This window comes from Ictidomys tridecemlineatus, chromosome 7 (genome assembly GCF_052094955.1).
Source record: "Ictidomys tridecemlineatus isolate mIctTri1 chromosome 7, mIctTri1.hap1, whole genome shotgun sequence".
Classification (NCBI taxonomy): Eukaryota; Metazoa; Chordata; class Mammalia; order Rodentia; family Sciuridae; genus Ictidomys; species Ictidomys tridecemlineatus.
In genome coordinates, this window is record NC_135483.1 from 141,411,656 (window position 1) to 141,425,677 (window position 14,022).

The 14,022-nt window shown below is 42.2% G+C and overlaps 1 protein-coding gene across 14 annotated transcripts in view; it reads left to right on the forward strand.

Annotated features, from left to right (window-relative positions):
- The window catches only part of Rapgef4 (Rap guanine nucleotide exchange factor 4), a 283,143-nt gene that overhangs the window by 252,245 nt on the left and 16,876 nt on the right, over positions 1–14,022 (forward strand). For all 14 annotated transcript variants that reach the window (XM_005324601.5, XM_078017600.1, XM_078017601.1 and 11 more), the window contains 5 exons: positions 494–640; positions 2,377–2,474; positions 7,310–7,435; positions 7,858–8,036; positions 10,905–10,995. In XM_005324601.5, coding sequence (XP_005324658.2) covers positions 494–640; positions 2,377–2,474; positions 7,310–7,435; positions 7,858–8,036; positions 10,905–10,995 — 641 coding nt within the window. The remainder of the gene's footprint in view (positions 1–493; positions 641–2,376; positions 2,475–7,309; positions 7,436–7,857; positions 8,037–10,904; positions 10,996–14,022) is intronic.

Genomic DNA, 14,022 nt, shown 5'->3' on the forward strand with positions numbered 1-14,022 from the left:
TACAGCTCAAGAGATATTCATGTTGGCTCCCCAAGCCATGCTGGGTAGCAGTAATCTAATAATCAGCCCACAGTATAGCACTTCCTCTGTCATGTAAAAGAAAGGCTGGGGAGAAGGGCAAACCCAGAACACTGGCCTAAACATACCTCTCATTTTTTCCATGATCTATTTGTGGGTATTTTATAAATATCTGCCGCTTTTTAAATTGGAGATGGCAGCCACATGTGCCCCTATTCTTAGACCAGTGCTAAGGTAAGCCGATTCAGACCGGGGAAGGCACAGGCATAGATGTATACAAATAAACACCACAGCAAAACACCAGATGATGCAAATTTGGGAGGACATCTTAACATTTTGCCAAGTACCAGGGTTTTCTTAAGAACACCCAAGACCTTACCTAACACAGGCAAGGCCCTGGATTCAGTCCCTAGTATTGCAAAAAATAAAAAAGAACTCCAGAGACAATTTAGCACATTGTTGACTATCCTTGCAGTGTTGTTTAAGGTCTATTGCATGGACCACACCTATACCACCATTCGGGTGCCTGTGGCTGCCTCAGTGAAGGAAGTCATCAGCGCAGTTGCCGACAAACTGGGCTCCGGAGAAGGCCTGATCATAGTCAAGATGAGTTCCGGAGGAGGTAACAGCCTTCATTAGCATTTGGTGCTTTTGCAAAATGGGGACACCTAAATAGAAACCATGCATGGCCATCCCAGGGTGACCCAGAAAGGTGACTTGGGGCTGTGTCTACTCCCATGAATAACAGAAAGAGTGTAGGTGAAGATGGGCTGGGTGAGTGCCTAGATCCCCTTTCTTATAGGTAGCCATTGTAAAGCGGAAAGAGGGAAAGTGATTTATCTGAGGCAGTTGTAAGTACATGGAAGTCAGCCTGGAGTTCTTTCATTATAAACCCTTAAAAAAAAAAAGAAGGAAAAAAAAAAAAAAGCTGCAGGTCTCAGAGCCCTGTGAATCATGGGCCCTAATAGGGAATCTAGCCCAATCAACTGAAGGCTCTAGACTTCTCCAAGCCTAAGGTTAGTGGTGGTCTAAGACTTGTTCCTTTGTGCTGATGATGGATGGTTCCTCGTTAGCCGCCCCCCAGGTTACAATTTCTCTCATTGTCCCTGATCACTCTATGCTTTCCTGAAATGCCATGTGTTCATCTGTCCTATGTATACTTAGCATGGCTAAGATAGGACAGAATGAGCCAGACATAGCCTGTGTCACTGAATTGCTCCTCCATCAGGGAGGAGATAGACAGTAAATAAACAGGGATGCTCCATGCTGGCAGGAGTCTTAGGGATAGGCAGGCATGTGCAGCAAGAGGCCAAAGAGAGGAAAGGGGAGGTTAATTTCCTTAGTAATGATTTGTAACCATTGCGGGAAGGTGGTTCTTCAGAAATAGGTGGAGCCATTTCTACCTTGTATCAAGGCAAATGAGTCCACTGATGCAGGATTTTAAAATGCATGTTGGATTCCCAAGATAGCCCCTTCCATTCCTGCCCGAGCCACTCAGGTCCCGGATGTCTGCCCTTGCCAATGCCATTGTCACATTCTTCCTATAGCTATCTTGGGCTCTTCCTTATTTCCTTTAGGTCTTCACCAAATGTCTCACTGAGACTTCTCTCCTTCCTTTACTTGCCTGTCTGAACTGTTCACTCCCCAACAGTATTTCCTAGCTCTTCCAAGCTATAGTTTGTTCCCTTGTCACTTCTCATCTGTCATGTTCCTTGTCTGCATCCCCTTCTATGCTATAAGATCTTCCTGGACTGGACTGTTTTTTTTTCCATATTGTTCCCTTCTGTATCCCCAGAGCCCGAAGCAGTGTCTGACACATTATAAATGCTAAATAAATATTTATTTATTAAGAGAACTGATTTTTTAAAAAAATGTAGCAAGTGGTTGCATGTTGTTAATGCTATTGCCCTACAAATTAGGGAATATGTGAAAAAATAATAATAATACATTTTGCAACTAAAATCATGTGATATTTCTGAAACCCTCTAAGTTTTCTAAAAGTTATCTTCCCATCTCCTAAGTGCTGGGCCTTATTACCATCTAGAAACATAACTTGTTATATAAATGGCTGGTGCAGTTTTTATATATAATCACAGCTGCAGCACAGAACTGGGTGAATTGGCCCTCAGGTATTTCGACTCCTGTTGTGTGGTCATTTCTGATGGCATCCTGAGTGTCGCGTAGCTGTGTGAAAGCCGTGTCGTTTTTATTCAGTGGGTCCTTTCAGTCTTGCATTTTATGCAGTCGCTCTGCGTGTTCCGGTAATTCACAGAGCTGGCAATTTGTTGGTGTGATTAGGGCAGTGCGGCAATTCTCAGATGTATTTAATAGGCAATCTCATGCTTTTTATGTTCACAGAAAAGGTGGTGCTCAAACCTAATGATGTTTCGGTATTTACGACGCTCACCATTAATGGACGCCTGTTTGCTTGCCCGAGAGAGCAATTCGATTCCCTGGTAGGTGTGGATGGCCTCCTTGGAGCCACATCTGCAATCAGAACAGCCTGTCTGGAGCTTCCTTTTACGGTCACATTGAACTTGGGTGCTAAAATATCTTGAAGGCTTCTTGGTTTGTTCTCTACTGAGGCCTGTTGGGAAAGCCTCAGGTCTCCGTTTGCGATGCACTGAGCTTTAGATTTTTGTTTGTGGAAATTAGCTGAGCAGCACCATTCTGGGGGCAGAATGCAGCTTTCTGTATTCCTCATTGTCATTCACTTCATTTAAATGTCCTCGATGTGAATATTAATGTTAATACTTAGACCAGGATGAAAATAATCTTTGTTAAGAGCAAGATGTTGCTACTTGTGAGACTTAGATTGCCACTTAGAGGGATGTAGAAATGCACTGTGGCAAAGCCACCCTCGACCTAAGAGAAATGCTCTTTCCTGGAAGTGTTCTCTCTGCCTTGCAGGGAATGCCAGAGGCCAGAACCCTTCCCTAAGTCTTCAAAACATTTGTTCCCAGCCACACATAACTTTCCATGAGCAAAACTATGTGTTCATTTCTATTTATCCTATAAAAATTAGGCATGGGAATGAGTAGCTGTTAAAATATCTTAGAAAGTCTACAACAACAGTTCAGAGAGTTGAGAAACTAGTTTTCTGGACCTTGAACACAGAGGGCTTTCCCTTCTAAGGGAAGGACTACATGAGAGGTAAATTGTATGGAATTTCAGGGAGATGTTTTAATACCCTAAGAGTACATAAACAGATTTCAAGTTTAACCAAATCAGCTTTCTAGGTAACTCAAGAATCTTGGACTGGTGGTTTGAAAGAGCACTTGCTTAGCATGTGTGAGGCTCTGGGTTAAATTCCCAGCACCAAAAAAAGAAAAAAAAAAATCTCCTCTTTTGGAATTTTAGTGCTTACTTTTCCTGATTATGATCCTGATTTCTGATTTGGGGAAAGTCATTTTTACAGTATTATGTATTTCTTTGGAGAAGAACTTCACAAACATGGGATTTATCCATCCTGAACCTTACTGACCACTCCACTTTCCTCAGCCATCAGCACCAGAAGATCAGAATCGGCTCACATGCTTTTTCCTCTGCATTCATTGTTTCTTTTCTTTTCTTTCTTTCTTTCTTTTTTTTTTTTTTTTTTTTTTTGGTGTATGTGTGTGTGGTGCTGGGGATTGAACCTAGGACCTTGTGCATGTGAAGCAAGCACTCTACCAACTGACCTATAGTCCCAGCAGCACCCTCATTGTTTCTTAATAAATATCTCCCAACACTGAGGGATAGGAAAAAATGTTACAAATGAGTTGTGCTTCCTCTCCTGTCTCACTGGGGCCCTATGGAGGATGCTGTGTGACATGTTTACCTTGCAGCGTGCAAGGGCCTCTCTTGCCAGCTGGCTCTTGGCTGCAGAGACAAACGATGTGGGCGATAGACAGACTCGTGGACTGTCTCCAGCTCCCTGTGGGGCAGATACTAAACTTTTTAAGCCTCTGTTTATTTGCACACAATCCTGCAGCTTTCCAAAGTTCTTAGTCCTTGCTTATCTTCCATTTTAAGTCCTGAGTAGGTGAAAGGAATGTACTTTGCCACAAGCACCCTGGACGGGAACTTCTTCCCTGAGGGTGCTCTGCTATCCACTGCGCTCACAGTAGGGAACCTCACTGGCCACTTTGCCAGAGCCCTGGGCTTCCTTTTCTAGCTTGCTGAAGTTTTCCTTGGAGGACAATATTTCTAGGAAGGGTTCTGTAGGGGATGACTCCGCAGTACAGAATGTCGTCCAAACCCTTTGATCTATCGACACATACTTACAAAGTGTCTGCTCTGTGCTCAGGGCTGTGCTAGCTTCTGTGTCCAAGTAGACAAGTGCCCCAGCACTTCTGTCCTTAGGACAGTTAACAATCAAATTAGGGAGAGGAGACGAACCCATGGAGCCTGAAGAGAATAAGTGTTAGTGTTAAATTATGTTATCTAAAATTAAGAAGTGTGTTGGCATTTAGCCTCGTGGTTAAGGGCTTGGACTCTGGAGCTTTCCTTTCTGAACTTTTTATGTAAGTATAAATGTAGTACAAAGCAGATTATAATAAATCCCACTATGCTGTCATTTTGTTCTGCTTTTGATCCATTCGCTGCTTCCTTAGATTTTTGTACCAACTATATCATCACAGCCATTGTGGATGATTCTGGCTCTGGGATGGTCTCAAAGAAGGCTCCATCATGGTCCATGTACCTCAGAGAGCTCACAGCGTCACCAGTGGGAATCCAATGTAGTAAATGTCATCACAGAGCTCCGCACAGTCTGTGCAGTGCAGACCCTGAGGGAAGCTCTGCTGTGCCTCATATAGGAAGCCTCCACAGGAATATCTATGAGAAATTGGCCCACTGAGATGCTTCCCAAAGAGCCCAGGGTCAGCCTGAAAATTCCCCCACTCCTGAGAGAGAAGCAGCTTGTTGCTTGGAGCGCCTTGTCAATGAGCTCCGGAGGAAGGGGTCAGCTGCCTTTTGCCAAGAAAGAGGGCGACTTGGTGAACCCTGCCCACTCAAAGTAGAGAGTCTCCAGGGCTTTCTGTTACTCTGTGAAGGGAGACAGGGATGACAGATCAGCATCCACAACTAAAATACCTTGGCATCTTTCTTATTACTGTAATCTGCTTGGGAGATGTTGGGTTAATTTATCCTCTATAAAGCCTCAGGTGGAACCAGTGGGCAGCCAGGTAAACTGAGTCTCTGCAACCTCAGGGAGAGGGCAAGCGTAAAGTGTGGGTGCTACACACAGGAGCAGAGGGACTGAGTTCACAGCAGCAGCTGCAGGAGGGAAAGGAGAATGTGGAAAGCCAGTCTCACCTGAAAGGTGGTCCTAAGACCTGGAATTTAAACTCTTCCCTATTGTTTCTACCTAAGGCCTCCCCGCCTTGTAAACCATTGTCCTCATTAGCTTCCATGAACTATTTTTCCATCAGTTTCCAGTTGGTCCCTGTTTTAGAACCTTGGAATCATTGTCCTGCCTTCCTGTTCTCTGTCCCCTGCATACAGTGAGTCGGGGACAACACTCCAGGTGTGCTGATCATACTTTCCTGAAAATTTGTATTGCAAATTTATAGCCCTTCTGAAAAGTGAACTAATCTGGGAGAGGACCCCCCCTCTCTGCTGGTGTTTATATGTTGCATTTAAATCATTCCCACCAAAGCCTCTTAAGAAGCCTAGGGATTCAGGCCCAATTTACCAACTAAGAAATTATGGCCCAATGTACTAGAGCTAGAAACAGTCAAGAGATTAAGGAATCAGTCCAAGTCTCTGTAGTTACAGTGGGTTGATGTTTAGTCTGTTGCTCTCTAAAGCTGACACTCACCTGGTCTATGGTCTAGTCTTCCAATGTCTGAGTGATTAATCCATTCCTCAAAGGACTTTCTAAAAGCTGTTCAAGCTGTCCATTTTGTCCCCCTATGCTCTGCTCCTGCCAAGCAGTTCCCCTGATGGCTTCCCTACCTTCATGCCTTCCTGGTCTTCCTTCATCCTACAGTAAATCATCTAAATACTCAGGGGAAAGCTTACTCTTCTAATCCACTGGTGTGAGTCTGCTATATCTTTCAAAGTCAAACTTCTTCCACCAAGAACCCTTTCAAGCCACACATTCATTGCAAATATCCAGTAACTTTAAAAGTCTCATTCAGGTTTCCCCACCTGTTTATCTCTGTACCTGGGAGTCCTGTGTGTTTGTATTTCCATTTCTTTAGATGTGTAAATGAAGCTCAGCAGCTGAAGGTACCCACGTGGAGTGTTGTGCTTGCTAGTCAGGACTGACTCTTTTACACTGTGAATTTGATTGATATTCTCTTAGGCTTTAGCCTCTTAGATGCAGGGACCACCTACCTGCTGAACATTTAATTTCTTTAGTGTAGAGGTTATTTATAGAATAAAGTGTTTATGGTGATCATGATGAAGATGATAAAACATACAACAAACATCAGTACTTCTGATATGAATATTGAATATACAAATATTTAGTATATTAATATGGTTAGCATCATACTGGGAAATATTTATTCACTTTTGTTATTTTGTAATATATCTACTGCCTCTTTCATATATAGGTAGATATTAATGCATTGTATATACATTTCTTTTGTCCCTGTATCCTTTCTTTCTAAGGAAAATAATTTTAGATCATTTCTCACAAAAGAAAAATGAGATAAGTAAGTAGATGGAAACTTTTGACCCAGGGTCTTCCAGAAAGTAGCAATTTGGTGTGTTCATGTGTAGCTCCAAACAGTACAACCCTGTGAATATCATTCTCAGTCCCCCAAATGCCAGGGGTTAGAGGAATGGGACATTGTGTGTGACCTCAGCTCCCTGCACTCTCCATCTCGCTGCCCCAGGCAGTGTGTTGAAGATGGAGACACAGTGACTTGACCAGTCACCAGCAGCAATAAGGATCCCTGTGGAGAAAAGTCTAAAACTGCCCTGACAGATCCCTTTGTAACAGCGTCTATGGGAAATAAGAGGGGGAAAGTCTCCCAAAACTTCATCCATCTTTACTAGGGAAAGAGGAGAGTTTCTAAGGACCTCCCAAACCCAGCAATAAGAGAACCTCTTCAAGTCACCCTTCACTGAATCTTATTTGCTGGGGTCCACATTTTTCAGTCGTGGAATGGCTTCTAATGATGGTGGTACCATAGAGACATTAAGAGTAATGGCATCTTTCTCTTGAGTAAAAGTTTCAAGATATTCTTGGAAACATTTCCAGAATCCTTTGCCCTCAGAAAACCCCTGAAAATATTCAGCATTATGCTTTTGTCTGTTTTGAGATTCTGAGATATTTTTGCATTATCATCCACAGACTCCTTTACCAGAACAAGAAGGTCCAACTGTTGGAACAGTGGGAACCTTTGAACTGATGAGCTCCAAAGATTTAGCCTACCAGATGACAATTTATGATTGGGAACTCTTCAACTGTGTGCATGAGGTAAGGTGCCCAAGAGGGTGCATTAATAGATGCAATAGCGACTTTGAATGAAGCCCCCTGGCCTTGCTCAACTCTGTGTGTTAACATGTGTTGCCATATGGAAGCCACATGACAGGGGTTTTTTTCCATATTGTGTTTATATATAGTGCCTGTTATGAAGTCTTTAAATATTAAAGAAATTTTTTTATGGTGCTGTGTTACGTATGCTATGTCTTCCTAAGTCTATTAAGCCAGTAACACCTAGTTTATGTTGATGTATTTAACAGGCATCATAGAAGCCCTTCATATTTGCAGGGCATGTCGCATCCAGGTCAGTGATTGAATTCACATTTGCTGACCGATAGAACAAATTGGAGAAGCCAGGCTGGCTGGTGTTTTGATTTAAAAACAAATAAGTGAAATTGTTTTTCTTTCTATTCTAGCTGGAGCTAATCTATCACACATTTGGAAGGCATAATTTTAAAAAGACCACAGCAAACTTGGATTTGTTCCTGAGGAGATTTAATGAAATTCAGTTTTGGGTTGTCACTGAGATTTGCCTTTGTTCCCAGCTCAGCAAACGTGTTCAGCTCTTAAAAAAATTTATTAAGATTGCAGCCCAGTAAGTATCTTTAACTTGGGAAGAGAACAAAATCTCTGAGCTGTGTTTTCATTTGGTTTTCTTAGACTACACCTCAAAGAAGAAAAACAAAACATAGGAACTCCTTGTGCACAAGGACCAGCCATTAGGGGCTCACAAATAACTGAATTTTTGTAAAAGAAAAATGAATTTCTTCTAAGTTTTATAATATTTGACATCCCTATATAAATTTGCATCGTATAGCATTAATTCTAGAGTCAAAACTATGATGTTTTCTTTTTTTAATTTTCCTTTGTTCTGAACTACTCAGAATTTTTTTTATCTTCTTTGGTTCTTCCAAAGTTGCTTTGCACAAAGTCTTTCAAGAGGCTCCTGAAATCGATGTCCAGCATGACACATTCTCACCAGGAGAGGGCAGTGGAGCATGCTAGTACAACAGCACATCCAGCTCAGCTAGAATAAAATCAGTAAAATGCATGAAGGCGAGCTAACCTGGTACAAGAAAATCATCTCCATAAACATCAGAAAAAGCAAACATCTTATAAATATTCTATTTAACAGCACTTCGTGGGAAACAATTTATTTACTGCAGGGGCCAGTTAGGTTTCTCCCTGACATGAATTTCATCTTCCCTGGCTATTTAGATATGCCTGACAACCTCCTGTTTACTTCCATGTTTTTGGTATCACCACAGTGCTAAAAATAAAAAGCTAAATGTGGCCTGTGGCTGTGAGACTCCTCTCCTTTCTAAAAGCACAGGGAGGTTGGGAGAGCAAATGACCCCAGCCAGGCAATTTTCTTGAGCCAAATAGTTGAGATCCCATACGGTGTCTGATTCCCAGGGCTAAACAAAGACATAAAGGCTGCTCGATATTTTATAGACAGCAGCTTGCCAAGTGCCTTGAATTATTTTGCCAGAAATTCAAGGGTTTGACAAAATACCGGATCCCTTGGATTCAAATTCTGCTATCTCTTCATTTGGAAAAGCTGGCTGTTTGAAGAAAACGATTTGGTAAAACGTTGCATATATGCATTTCTGGTTCAGAACGTAGCCACACTCCCCAGGAGCATGAACAGCCTCATTGCAAAGAACAAATGCCTTCACGTGTTTGGAATGAGTGGATTATGGAAACTGTGACAATGTGTGCTTTCCCATCATGAGGAGCACATTCTCTCTCACCTCAGCCTGGCAATGTCAAATGCAGCAAGGGAAAGAAAGAGTCGGTCTGTACACAAATGTGGGGATGCAGAAAACCCCTTGGTGCTCAATCCTGTTATTTTACAGAGGCAAAAAAGAAGAACCCCTCAAAAAAAAAAAAAAAACCAAGAATCTTTTTTTTTTTTTTTTTGCATGATTTTTCCTTTCTTACCCTGCTTCCTTCTGATTGTGAGTGAGTGGGTGGACCCGGCCTTCAGTGTATATTACTTAACCATTATTAAGCCCTGTGCTGAGCTTGCTGTCCTATAATGGAGCTGTTCACAGCCCAGTTGGAGAAGATTGTAGACTTTCATTGCTCCAAGATCTGCAAGAATGAGATGGAAACCTGGTGGCAGTCGTGTCTGTCCTACTTGATGTTTTTAGAGAACCACAACATATTCGATTCAAGCTTTGTCCTGTCCAGAACTTTGTGAAGTTGGAGAGGGGAGGCAGGTGGTGGTTTCCTTTGATTCCTAAAGGAAACTTAAGGGTGGAGAAATCTTGTGATATACCATGGGTGATGAAGTCACCACAGGTCTACAACCCAGCATTTATTCTTTCAAGATCAGAAACAAGACAAAGGCAAATACAAATAACTGCACTCTCTGCCTTCAGTCCTGGTGTCTCCCAAATAACTTGGAAGCCACTACCCCAGCACCATGAGACCTTGCTGGCCTTCTCATGAAACAGACACATTCTAGCTGCTCTATATTCATTCCCATTTCCACTCAGACCATTGAAGAATTACTGTTGCTACCTTTGCAAGAAGAAACTAGGTAGCAAATGCAATCATTTACTTGCATTTTATAAAAATGTTCATCCAAACAGGATCTAACTAGGAACTAGTAAGCTTAGATAGCCACATTGATTTAAGGTGAAGGTTTTGTGCGTTTTGCAAAATGAATTCTTTCCCTTTTCAGGGACCTTATATGAAGAAGTTGAGATTCCTTTTGTTTTTTGGGGGTTTTTTGGTAATTAAACCAAGTGCCTGGCCTAGATATCACCATTCTAATAAGAATTTCTGGACTTGTTCCACATGTTTCCTCCCCAAGTATATATTCTTAAAAGCTAATAGTAGCACAAGTACAGATTTAAAATGCTCAGCTTCTTTGATGTCAGGAAAAGGTTCACCTGTCATCAATTGTTTAGGTCACTTCTCACATTCACACTTCTGAGATTTATTCCTTTGGGATCATGCCTTAAAACTTGGTAGTTTTCAACACTGAGAAGCATTTGCATGGCAGGTGGAAGGCAAGTGGCTGCAGCATTATGGCTTCTTAGCCCCACTCCAGCTACCAGGGAAGGTGTCCATCCTCAGGCTAAAGGTCTGGAAGTCTCCAAGGACATTTTCCTTTTTTGCTTCCTGTCCCCTAGGATGTTTTCCTCAGGTCTTTCATGACATTTAGCAAATTTGAAATTATAACAACTTCCAGGGGAAGTGTCTTCAAATTACTTCTCAAAACTCATACCTCATTGGCCAAAACCATCAACTTCCTAAAATGACAGGGAGAAATCAAACAGCAGAATGCGGTTACCCAAGTGGAACTTACACAGTGCACCAAATCTATTATTGCTCATTCACATAAAGGAATCCTAAAGAATATTGATGACTATCAGAAATAGAACTCTAATTTTTTTTTATCTGACCGAAAAATGGCATTTTACTCAAACTCATCTCTCTTGTGTTTCAGCTGTAAGGAATACAGAAATCTGAATTCCTTTTTTGCCATCGTCATGGGACTAAGTAATGTTGCTGTTAGCCGCTTGGCACTAACGTGGGAGGTAAGCTTCAGCTGAGATCCAGCTGTGACTTTTGCCTTAAGAATAAAAACACAGGGCTGTGGTTGTGGCTCAGTGGTAGATCGCTTGCCTTGCATGTGGGGGGTACTGGGTTCCATCCTCAGCACCACATGAATAAATAAAATAAAGGTATTGTGTCCATCTACAACTAAAAATTTTTTAAAAAAGAATAAAAATGCAGGCTCACCAATGGGCTATTTTTCTAGAAATATCACTCACTCTGGTATAGTAATGTAAAAGTTGGAACCTTTGGAGGGAGATGGCCTGTCTCCTTTTTCCAGTTGTGACAGAATGAGACTTTAAAAAAATATCATCCTTTTCTCTGTGGGAAAGGGCATGGGAGAATCTTAGCTTCCTGATCTACACAATATAAATAAGAAGAAGTCCAGTTTATAGGTATAACATGAAGGAACACCATTTGCTTAGAGGATTTGTAAAGGTTTTGCCGTAGAGTCCATTGTTCTCTGAAAACTCTGCTTATTGCTTTTGTTCCAAGTCTTACCTATGACTGAAGGAGGACAAAAGATCCATGTTTAGCTAAGTCATCATTTTGCTCCTGGGAGAAACAGCTCAGAGGCCAACTGCTTAGAGGGGCAGAGCACTAAGCATCTCTTAACCACCTGGCAGACTTCTCTCTCGGTAGAGGAGCAACAATTGACTAGGATTCTGTTTGGGGCAAAAGTTATGCAGGTGTGCCATGAATTTCTATAGCAAACAGGATGAGTAGTTTGTTGATATTTGGTTGTTCAAAAATATCTTCATTTATCATGAGCTTAGTGCTCAAAATATGCTTGACCTCTTACATGTGACATACAGTTGAAAGGAACACTCATCTCCAATAGAACATACACACAAAAATAGATTCTTACTAAAAATAAAAAAAAAAGTATGGGAGATACAAAAAGAGGGCAAGGAGTCTATAATAGACTCGATTTGCAATGGTGCTTAAAGACAGCTGTCTGCGTCTCTAAATGTTTCCTTTGAAATTACTTTCCTCCCCATTTCCTTCTTGAAACTATTTTCTTTCTCTGTCCCTCCTAAATGTTTCCATTGTTTATAGGGCAGGTCCTCACAAGTCCTTCTGTCTTGGGTTTCTCTTAAAATTCCAGGCAGATGCAGCACACAGCAGCTCATGCCCTGAATATAGGAATGAGGGAATTGGTGAGGCCTGCATGCCATGCAGCTGTATCATCTTCCAGCTAGCAAAAGGACAGAGCTAGAGCCGCCAACAAATCTAAGCAATGAAGCCATTTCGCACCGCCCCTGTCTTATAGCCCAAGGCTCTTGGGATCTTTAGAGACCTAGGGTTCCCCTCAGATACTCTGCTCTCCCCAGCCTGCCTTCCCCAATCTACTTCCAGCTTCTAATCCCTGCAAGGAGTCCAAAGGAGTTGATTGGGAAAAATAAAAGAGGCATAAAGCCTCATGGGGGTCCAGGGAGGCCTGGTGGAGGTGCCACATAATAGCAGAGAGTAAGACCATAGCATGTGGGAAACACTAACTGAGTCCCTCTCCTGCTCGGAAAAGAAAAACCGGAGGCCTCTGGGGAGGGTGTAGCCAGCAAAAGAACAGAACTAATTGGCCAGTCCATGGTCGGCAAAAGGAGATAGTTAATTGGCTAGTCCTCTAGTTTCCACCAGGGATAGGAGTACTTTGTGTCTCTGAGCTTCTATTTTCATCATTGTGTGTCACTGACAAGAGAAGATGAGGCTTTCATCATTCATAAACCTTTCTTTTTAAGGTGAAATGTAATTGTGTGGTCCGATAGGAAGAGCCTTCGTTCAGGAGCATCTTTGATTTGGGTTGATCTCCCTGTATTTTGTGAGAACGTCCCAAGGGTTTCCCAGACAGCTCCAGTGTGTAGGTGATGGCCATGCAAGCCGTGTGAGGAGCAGCCCCTCACCCCCAGGAGCTCCAGCAGGTGTGCGAAACAGTGGAAGAACAACACAGGGAGTAGAGCTAAGCCACATGGTGGAGGGAAGGGAGGGGTTCCCAGCAGAGAGCAAAGAGAGTCCCAGATGAAGCCAGTGAGATGATCATCTGCAGTAGGGTGTCGCAGCCTGAGCTTTATTGACAGTCTGAGCAGGACACATCCTCATCATGGAGCATTGTCCTGCACACCATAGGATGCTCAGTAGCCTCCCTGGCCTCTACCCACTCAATTTCAATAACATTTCTAAGCACACCTCTCCTCAGTTGTGACAACAAAAATTGCAGACATTACTGCATATCCCCTGGGTTGGCAAAATTGCCCCTATAGAGATACTGCTGTTGAAGCTCAGAGTGTGGATAAATAATAGTATTGAAAAACCACAAATGTTATATTAGCACGTGTCCTATATCCTTGAACCTAAAAGCCAGCTAAGTAAAGAAAGAACAAGAATGACAGAGGTCTAATCCAAAATGGACTATATACACAGACATTTGGGTCTAATCAGAAAAGGTCCAATTTTTTTTTTTTTTTTTTTTTTGGTACCATGGATTGAACCCAGAGGTGCTTGACCACTGAACCACATCACCACTCTTTTTTGATATTTTATTTAAAGACAGGGTCTCACTAAATTGCTTAGGGCCTTGCTAACTTGCTGAGGCCAGCTTTGAACTTGCAATTCTCCTGCCTTAGCCTCCTGAGCCTCTGGCATGTGCCACGGCACCTGGCAAAACGTTCTAATTTTAAGAATGTCCCAATCATTAAAACATGGTGATTGGGATACTTTGCACAAGATCCTAGCACCCCTCCATGCCCATGCAGTTTTTAGGCCTCTAAATAGCCCAAGTAACGACATCAGGTTTTCCTGAAACCAAACTTAAAAAATTGATACCAGGAAAATGAGTTTGGACTGTATGAAATAAAATAATATTTTTACAGATGTTTAAATGCTACTATAACAAACTGATTTGGACACAAGAGAGGAAGAGAGGAGAGGAGCTTTCTGAGGATTGTGGAAGCCTGACTGGTGAATGTTTTGAAGGTAGATTTTGCTGGGCAGAGCAGAGCTGAGTCAGGAAT